The sequence below is a fragment of the Ursus maritimus genome, unplaced genomic scaffold (genome assembly GCF_017311325.1).
Source record: "Ursus maritimus isolate PB19 unplaced genomic scaffold, ASM1731132v1 scaffold_36, whole genome shotgun sequence".
In the NCBI taxonomy this organism is placed as follows: domain Eukaryota; kingdom Metazoa; phylum Chordata; class Mammalia; order Carnivora; family Ursidae; genus Ursus; species Ursus maritimus.
Window position 1 is genome coordinate 1879992 of NW_024426230.1, and position 8438 is coordinate 1888429.

The 8438-nt window shown below is 55.2% G+C and overlaps 2 protein-coding genes across 5 annotated transcripts in view; one reads left to right on the forward strand and one right to left on the reverse strand.

Moving 5' to 3' along the window:
- The first annotated feature begins 3452 nt into the window (after positions 1 to 3452).
- Positions 3453 to 6783, forward strand: THTPA (thiamine triphosphatase). Its single transcript, XM_008710558.2, has 3 exons — positions 3453 to 3930; positions 4330 to 4881; positions 5932 to 6783. The coding sequence occupies exons 2-3, from the start codon at positions 4335 to 4337 to the stop codon at positions 6075 to 6077; spliced, it is 693 nt and encodes a 230-aa protein (XP_008708780.1). The 5' UTR covers positions 3453 to 3930; positions 4330 to 4334; the 3' UTR covers positions 6078 to 6783.
- Positions 6769 to 8438, reverse strand: part of AP1G2 (adaptor related protein complex 1 subunit gamma 2) — an 8350-nt gene continuing 6680 nt past the window's right edge. For 2 of the 4 annotated variants that reach the window (XM_040620756.1, XM_040620758.1), the window contains 3 exons: positions 7477 to 7640; positions 7159 to 7257; positions 6769 to 7065 (listed from right to left, as the gene is read on the reverse strand). In XM_040620756.1, the coding sequence (XP_040476690.1) occupies positions 6964 to 7065; positions 7159 to 7257; positions 7477 to 7640 (365 nt within the window). In that variant the 3' untranslated portion in view covers positions 6769 to 6963. Of the gene's footprint in view, positions 7066 to 7158; positions 7258 to 7452; positions 7641 to 8217; positions 8334 to 8438 lie in introns of those variants that run through there. The other 2 variants (XR_005832026.1, XM_040620757.1) reach the window with 2 other exon arrangements.

The following is an 8438-nucleotide window of genomic DNA, read 5'->3' on the forward strand; positions in this document are numbered from 1 at the left end:
AAAAAAAAAAAAAAAAAAAAAAGGCAGCTCAACTTCAGGCAAAAACGAAGATCGAAGATTAAGAGTATCCACGTCCCCTCCCGCGCACCCTCGCCCCCAGCAAGCTAGCCCCTCCGTCAGCCCGCCAGCCTGCCGCGGTTTCCGATCCCGCAGCCGGCGGGGGGCAGCCGAGACCCAGGCCCCTCCGGGCTGACAGCTCCGAGCCCGCACTCACCCGGCCTCCCCTTCCCTCCGGTACCCCCGCTCCCCGCACAGCTCGGCGCGGTCCGTCTAGGCTCTCGTTACCCTCCGTCTGTCCGGCTGGCTCCTGGTCCAGCCTCGATGCCTTTTCCCTTCGCCGTGTCTCCCTCCACCCCTGCATCTCTCTCCCCCACCCCATCCTCCCTCGCACACCCCCTCCCCCCCGTGCCCCTCCTTCTCCTCAGGCCCTCGGTCTGTCTGTCCGTCCGTCCATGTCCCCTCCCCCAGCCCCTTCCCGTCCCTCTCCGTGCCCTCCAGCGGCAGTCTCCAAGCGCCTCCTCTCCCCCACACCCCCTCCCCCCCGTGCCCCTCCTTCTCCTCAGGCCCTCGGTCTGTCTGTCCGTCCGTCCATGTCCCCTCCCCCAGCCCCTTCCCGTCCCTCTCCGTGCCCTCCAGCGGCAGTCTCCAAGCGCCTCCTCTCCCCTCCGTCTCCAGCTTCCAAAGAGCAAGGAAAGGAAGAAGAGAGAGAGGGAGAGGAGAAAAAAAACCAACCCAGCAGCATCGGAAATCGATGCACTTACACCTCAGCTGGAAGCAGGGACGGGAGTCGAACCGCGGCCGCCGAGCAGCGCGAGGCGGGGAGGGGAGGGGGCGGCTCTTGGAAGGGACTTCTCCGATGTGTTGATTCCTTTTTTTTTCCCCTCCTCCTCCCTCCCTCCAGCGCTCACTCCGGGGCGTCAGGGACGGAGATGGAAAAAATAAATAAATAAATTCACAGCGGTGAGGGAAGTGAAGGAAAATAATCAATGCTATTTGGCTGCGGCTGAAGTGTTTTCCCGGCTTCGTGAGGGGGTTTCCATTGATTCACCCTGGGCACTCGCTCTCTCCCTGCCTCCTCCTCCTCCTCGCCCTCCTCCTCCTCGCCCTCCTCCTCCTCCTCCTCCTCCTCGCCCTCACTCCTCCGCCTCATTCACTGGCTGGAGCCTAGGCGTCCCACACAATGGAATAATCAATACCCAGGCGCCCGGGGCGGCCCCACTGAGCAGGTGCAGCGTCCCGCCCGCCGCGGTGTGTGCCGGGAGTTGTAGTCCGTCGGTCCCCGCTCCCACCCGCCTGCCAGCAAGCGCTGCGTGCGCGCGCCGACGGAGGCCCCAGGGCTGGCCGGCCTGCGGGCGGGGTCGCCTTGCTCCACCGTGGCACCGGGTTTCCAAGCCAGTGCTTGGAAAGGTGGCAAGCGCCTTTAAACTCCTTCTCGGGTTCTCCTCCTCTCCCTCCTGCCTACAGAAACCATACATGTGTTTGTTTGTTTTAAATGGGCTCTAAGTAGCCTGGGTTTCTACCAGCTTCCCAGAGCCCCCGCAGGCCTCTTTCTTTTCCACTCCCTTCTTCCTGCCTTGCCAGTCCCCCTCCTTTCTAATTGCGTACTAGAATCTTCACTTCCACACAGTTACTCTGAAGTCTCGGAGAGCTTCTGTCCCCTCCACCCAGAGTTGGGTCGGGAAAGGAGGTTCTGGCTCCTGGTTCTCATCTTCAGGTTATAAGAGCTCTTATATTCTAGTAATAAGAGTAGAGATTTATTGAGTGCACAGAACAGTTCCAGGCACTTTTATGTACACTAACTTACTCAATCCTCACAACTAGTCCCATTTTACAGTTGAGGAAACCAGGCCACAAAGAAGTTAAGTGGCCCAAAGTCCCATGGCCAATAAGTGACAGTGCCAGGATTCAAACCTGGATGGTCTGACTCCAGAGTTCACAATAGCTGCTATAGCCTACTTCTCTTAAAGGCAAAAATAAATAAAAAAGGAAAAGACAAATAAGAAAGGAAAGAGGAGAAAAGAAAAAACCTTGGAGTTCACAGGAAAAGAGGAGGGAAAAACTAACATTTTGGGTCTCTATGATGTGACCGTTTATCACTGAATCCCTACCCATAACTGTGGCAGTCCACATTTTACCAAGGAGAGATGAGAGGTTTAGGGAGGCAGACTAGCCTGCCCAAGACCAAACACCTGGAAATCAAAGCTGGGAGTCAACCCCAGGTCTGTCTGGTTCCTGAGTCTGGTCTTTCCTTTCAGTTAAGTTGTTGCCTCTGCCCCACTGAATTGGACCTTACAACTCAGGGAAGAGGACCTTATAATTCAGGGGAAGAAGTCTTTTTCCCCAGGGAAGAAAACTGAAAATCAAAGGATGGATGAAAAGTAGGCCAGTGATCAGAACTAGGGGCTGGGGGCCCTCCCCTCCCTGACTACTGGTGCCTGATACGGGGTGGAGGAGACATCCATCCAAGACATCCCAAGTTCAAGATGCCATGTCTGTAAATCAGTGTCCTCCTCACAGTACTTCCCGCGGGTTATTTGTTTCCAGAAACATGCTGGGAAGATGACAGATGTTGAGAACCTGGCACTTCTCACCCATCGCAGGAGTTGGAGTCACTGTTCCTCAACGAGCTACCACACCCAGAGGGTCAGACACACAGCGTCCAGGTAATCATAGTCCTCAGAGAGAGTAAGAAGGAGCTCTTCTCTATTTTGTCTCCCACATCTTCCTGTTTCTCCCACTCCAGATAAAGCCTGCTCAGGGGCCACTGGCAACTCAGTGACATATTCCTCAGGCTGGCACTCAAGGCCATTTCCAAACTGTCCTTCAACTGCGTTTCTAGCCTCATCTCCTTACACACTGGCCAGGTGCTCTCCAGATTCCTGGTCTTTGCTCTTGCTGTTCCTGTCTCCGTCTGGGTCTCTGTTGAAATCCCCTCATGTCTTTAGTTCTTATACAAAATATCGTTTCTTCTCTGACAAGAAGTTTTCAATCTTGGGGCGCCTGGGTGGCTCAGTCGTTAAGTGTCTGTCTTCAGCCCAGAGTGTGATCCCAGCGTTCTGGGATCGAGCCCTACATCAGGCTCCTCCGCTGGCAGCCTGCTTCTTCCTCTCCCACTCCCCCTGCTTGTGTTCCCTCTCTCACTGGCTGTCTCTGTCAAATAAATAAATAAAATCTTAAAAAAAAAAAAAAAGAAAGAAAGAAGTTTTCAGTCTTACCCTAAATAATCATGGTAGGATGTATTATCCCCTCTAAACCTCCTGAGTAGTTAAACTGGTCTTAGTTATCCCCCTTTTCAGCCCATTGCCACTGGCCTGTATTTTGTGGGCCACCATAATAGTCAATAAAACATCTCTTGGATAGCGTCTGAGTGACTGGCTTGGATTTCAGGCCTATTTGCCTCGGAAGTGAGGGGGCTGGAGACGGGACTGGGGCTCGGCTTCTTCCCTCCGACTGTCCTCACCGCCCCTGCTCAACTTTAGGTTGAGTCCCGCGGGCGGGAACCGCAGCTTTCCCGTCACCATAGCGACGGGTGGGGCGAGAAGGCAAAATCTCCCTTTGGAACTACATCTCCCATCATGCACCCGGACACCAGGGTGCTGGGCTCAGCCTGAGGCCTGAGACCCCGGCCGACCCTCGGGAGCCGGGAGGGGTCCGGCATGAGAGGCAGAGCGTAGGGGGCCTTCTGCGCTCCCGGCCCACCGCGGAGGCCGCGGACCCCCTATCACGTAGCCAGCCTCTCGAATCCCGGCCTGTGCTCGGCACCGCCACATCGGGCCTAATGTGGCCGCTCGTGCTGGGACCGGCCAAGTGCGCAGAGATCCTAGCTGAGGTCCGAGGCCAGGGACTGCTCCCGGCATTCCTCGTGGGCGTGGCGTGGGCTCCCCTGGCCCATCTCCAGGTCCCGCGAGTGGGAGACCCTCGGGCTTTAAGGTGAGACCCGAGGATCCGCTGGCCTGGCCGGTGCTGTGGCGAAGGGCGGGGTCGTTGCGGGAAGTGAGCCCCTGGCCACCCGGGGTCGCAAGGTATAGAGGGGGAGTATTGAAAGGAGGACACTCACTAGTTTTCCAGGGAGCCCTTTGGATTGAGGACGTCATGAAAGGTGTCAGGGATTACCTGGAGATCTGTCACTGTTGCAGAACTTTAGAGATGGGGGGGGGCGGAATCCGTCACTGAGGCAGGGAGAAAGAGCTGTAGCCCCAACACAGAGCTCTGTGATAGCGTGTGCCTCATAAATTCTTCCAGGGTGGGGCGCGGTCTGCTGAATTGTCACCCTGCAAGGCTGAGCACCCCTGGGAGCTCAGCAAATGGTTATTGATTTACTGATTGCAGGTAGCATGGCCCAGACCTTCATTGAGGTGGAGCGAAAGTTCCTTCCTGCCCCTGACACAGAGGAGCGGCTGCAGGAGCTGGGGGGCACCCTGGAGCACCAGGTCACCTTCAGGGACACCTACTATGACACTCCTGAGCTGAGCCTCATGCGGGCTGACCACTGGCTGCGACAGCGAGAGGGTAGTGGATGGGAGCTCAAATATGCTGGAAGGCCAGTTGTCCCAGTAACTCACACCCACTATGTGGAACTCACAGCTGAGCCTGCAATTGTGGCCCAGCTCTGTGAGGTGCTGGGGGCTGATGTCCTGGGGCCTGGAGGTGTGGCTGCTGTGCTGGGCCCACTGGGGCTGCAGGAAGTAGCTAGTTTTGTGACGAGGCGTAGTGCCTGGAAGCTGGTGCTATCCGGAGCTGACAAAGAGGAGCCTCTGCTCAGGGTGGACCTGGATACAGCTGACTTTGGCTATGCTGTGGGTGAGGTAGAGGCCCTGGTGCACGAGAAGGCTGAGGTCTCAGCTGCCGTAGAGAAGATCCATAGCCTCAGCAGCATGCTAGGTGAGGGAGACAGGCCCTTCTGTGCTGTCTTTCCCTTCCCTACTGCTCTCCTGGATGTACCCACTGAACCAGCTAGAGGGGAGGGTCTCGGGGTTATTTCTGCAATGGAGATGGTCTTGGCAATTTTTTGGAGGACCCAGTTGGCTTTTACAGAAGGTGCCTAACCTGGATCGGATCCTTCCTGGTCTCTAATCTCCACCAGTCCTTGCCTCATTTAGTTCTCACACCTCCAGCTGCTCCAAGTTCGCGTCCATTCTCTGCTTGAATCCTTCCATCCATCCTTCCTTTCCCCAAATCCTGTCCTCTTATTTTTACAACTACCTAGATCCTCATTTAATTTGTCCTGTTGGCTTTGAGTAAAAGGCAAAAACACTGTACTTACGTGGCAGACAACAGGACAAGTCGTGGCCGTTTTTTTTTTTCTGTAGACAGTTCATCCATGGGGGCTGAGCATCCCATGAGGCCTTAAAGTGATGGAATGCTGCTCTCGCTTTCTCAGCAGACATACACTGAGTTGAGCTTCCTCCTATATGCCCAGCGTGCTGCCAGGCTCTAACGATAAGACACCGACTTATCACGGCTCCGTACCATATAGAAGCTGGAGTTCTATGGGAGTCCCACCCCATGGCTGTTGCTGCTTCTCTCCTTTCTACGTCCCTGTTGCTCTGTGTGCGTCTGTGCATCTGCTTCATTACCAACCCAGTGAGCTCTGTCCTGCCTACATGGGCTTTAATCTTGATTGGGGGATAGAAGCAGTAAAGGAAAAGAGTGGATATCGAGGCACCCTCTGCCTTCATGGGAGCTGAGCGCCTCTTCACCACTTCTCGTTGCTGGAGGAGAAGCTCATGCTTGGCTTCCCAGCCTCACTCCTACCCAAAGTGGCCCTTGTAGGCCCCACTGGCACAGGCCAATCAGGGTGTGTGCTGGTGGGTTACAGAAACTGGCTGGACTGCCTTGGCAACAACTTTGGGGTCTGGCTGTGAGGGCAGGGAGCACAGCCAAAGCATTTACAGCTCTGTCTGGTCCTCTCATGTCTCCTTTTGCCTGCAGGTGTGCCGGTGCAGGAGACAGCACCTGCCAAGGTGATGGTGTACCTCCAGCGCTTCCGGCCTCAGGACTATCAGCACCTGCTAGAAGTATACAGCCCCAGAGAGAAGCCGCAGGGGACTAAAGCTCCGGGCAGCAGCTTGGGCTAGGGTGTCACTTCCTCAACAGGGAAGGAACTCTGGGTCTAACGGTTCCTTCCTGGGCACACTGTGCCTCTTTCCTTGGCCTTCTTCCCAGTGTCTCCTCTCTCTCCAGCTCTGCCTGTTCTTTCACCTTACCCTCAGCTATCCTTCCTTGAACCCTCCCTGGCTGCCTCCTCTCCCTCATCCGTCAGATGCAATCTGTGGGCCGCCCCTCTCCCCTGGCCGCTAAGCAGCCTCCATTGATTTCCGCTCGTGTTTATAGGATTTCCACTTAGCCGTGATCAGTAGTTAAGCACAGGAAAATCCCTTGCCACCCCCCCCTTGGTCGATGCCATTGATTCTGCCAGCGGCTCCTAAACCGCCTCACAGCTGAGTTAGAGATGAGGGGAGGCAGCAGGGATTTCCCTGCCTTGGGGTGTGGGGAACAGCAGCAGGTTGGGGAAGTGGGTGGGAATCCCTGTTAGAAATCTGGAAGTTCTGGTTTCACTTTGCTACTGTGCCCTACTCTGGCCCAGATGGTAGAGTGCCTCCTGTGGAGGTTTAGGGGCAAATTTGCTCTCCAACCCGGAGAGGGTAGAAAGAGCTCTTCTTTGTTGAGACAGGTTCCTAAGGCTCAAGGGAAGATACAGACTTCCTGAATGAGATTCTTTACATGCTATGATTTGTAAACGTTTTCTATCTCAAATATACCCAAATATGGCTTTCCCCCTCAGGCTTTATTGGGCTTTCATTATTTGTGGTAGTGGGGGCAGGCCCCCCCCCCCCACTTCTTGCAGAGGCAAACGCAGGACCAGAGCGCCACCTGCTGGTAGCGGTCAGGTACAGGCTCCATGTGGCTGAGACCCTGGGGGGTTTGGGACACAGGAGGATTTCAGACTGAGTGGAGGCTGAGTTATTGCCAAGTCTCCGCGGGCAAGTTGTTCACCTCAAAGATCTCCTGCACCGACTGGCCCAAGTGGTGGTAGGTGAGGCGCAGCTTTAGCCTCAAGGGGGCCTAGGAATACGAGAGTGGAGACCAGGGTTAGCACCTGTGATTTCTCCTGTCCCTGGGCCTTATCAACAGGGGGTGGGGTGCTCCTGAGCTCACCTTGTTAGGATTGAAGATTCTGAGGAGCTGGGTCACTGGAAGGCCACCCTGAGCTGGAACTGTGTCCCCACTGGGGGCCTGTAGCTGCAGCTGGCAACTCTGAACACAGGAGGTTGGGCAGGGCACAGTAAGGCAGCTAGCTGGGCTCAGGCCACCCCTCCACACCCAACAGTTTCAGATCCTCTTCCCGTAACTCCCCAAGTGCTTGTCTCTGCACGTCATTCCCATCCCGTCTCATTCTTCCTCCCACCCACCTCCTCTACTTAGCCTTTTCTCCTGGACTGCCCAGGCCACCTCATATCCTGGTCTTCTACGAACCTTGGGCACAGCAGCCTGGCAGACGAAATGGGTGACATCAGCCCCTGAGGTGTTGACAGCAGTGACCGTGATTAAGAGCAAAGCAGGGGTTTCAGGGGGTCGAACGAAAGACAGATTCAGCTGCAGTCCTTCACGCTCAAACACTCTGAGATTTGGGACGGAAGCTGGAGTATGGAGAGAGAAGCAGCTCAGTGTATGAGGAAGATAACAAGCTCATTCACTCATTCAACAGAAATGAAGTGAGTGCCCACTGGGTGCAGGGCGGTGCTCGAGATGCCAGTGACAAAGTGGACAAGAAGATGAAGTCCCTGTTCCAAGCTTATAGTCTAGTGGGCACAGAAAAACGATATACAAGAAAACCACCAAGATAATCACAGACTACTTGGTGCTATGAAGAAAATAAGCTATGTCACAGTAACTGGGAAGAATAACTTAAATAGGAGTGGCAGGGGAAGGTATGTGAAGAATGAGAATGAGCCAGTCATCTGATGTGCTGGGCAAGAACATTCCATGTAGGGGCTAGGGGCGCCTGGGTAGCTTAGTCGGTTAAGCGTCTGCCTTTGGCTCAGGTCATGATCCCAGGGTCCTGGGACTGAACCCCGCATCGGGCTCCCTGCTCAGTGGGGAATCTGCTTCTCCCTCTGTCACTCACCCCACTTGTGTTCTCTGTGTCTCGCCCTCAAATAAATAAATAAAATCTAAAAAAAGAGAACATTCCATGTAAAAAGGAGCACAAATTACCAAGGGCTTCAGGTGAGAGGCTCTGAGGAGCTGAGAGGGGCCAGCGGAGCATGGAGCGGGAAAGCATAGGAGATGGGCTGCGAGGAAGCTGGGCCCCACAGGCCAGGGTATGATGTCTGGAACAAAGGGAAGGCACGGAGGGGTATCCAGGAGGGAACTGGAACAAGCTAATGAACCCTTTTACCTATCAAGATGGGGATGTGACGGCGGGGGGGGGGGGG

Excerpts from the sequence above, each read along its gene's own strand:
- THTPA (XM_008710558.2), top strand. The coding sequence starts at position 4,335 with ATGGCCCAGACCTTCATTGAGGTGGAGCGAAAGTTCCTTCCTGCCCCT. Across the intron at positions 4,882-5,931 it reads TAGCCTCAGCAGCATGCTAG|GTGTGCCGGTGCAGGAGACA; the intron begins GTGAGGGAGACA and ends TTTTGCCTGCAG.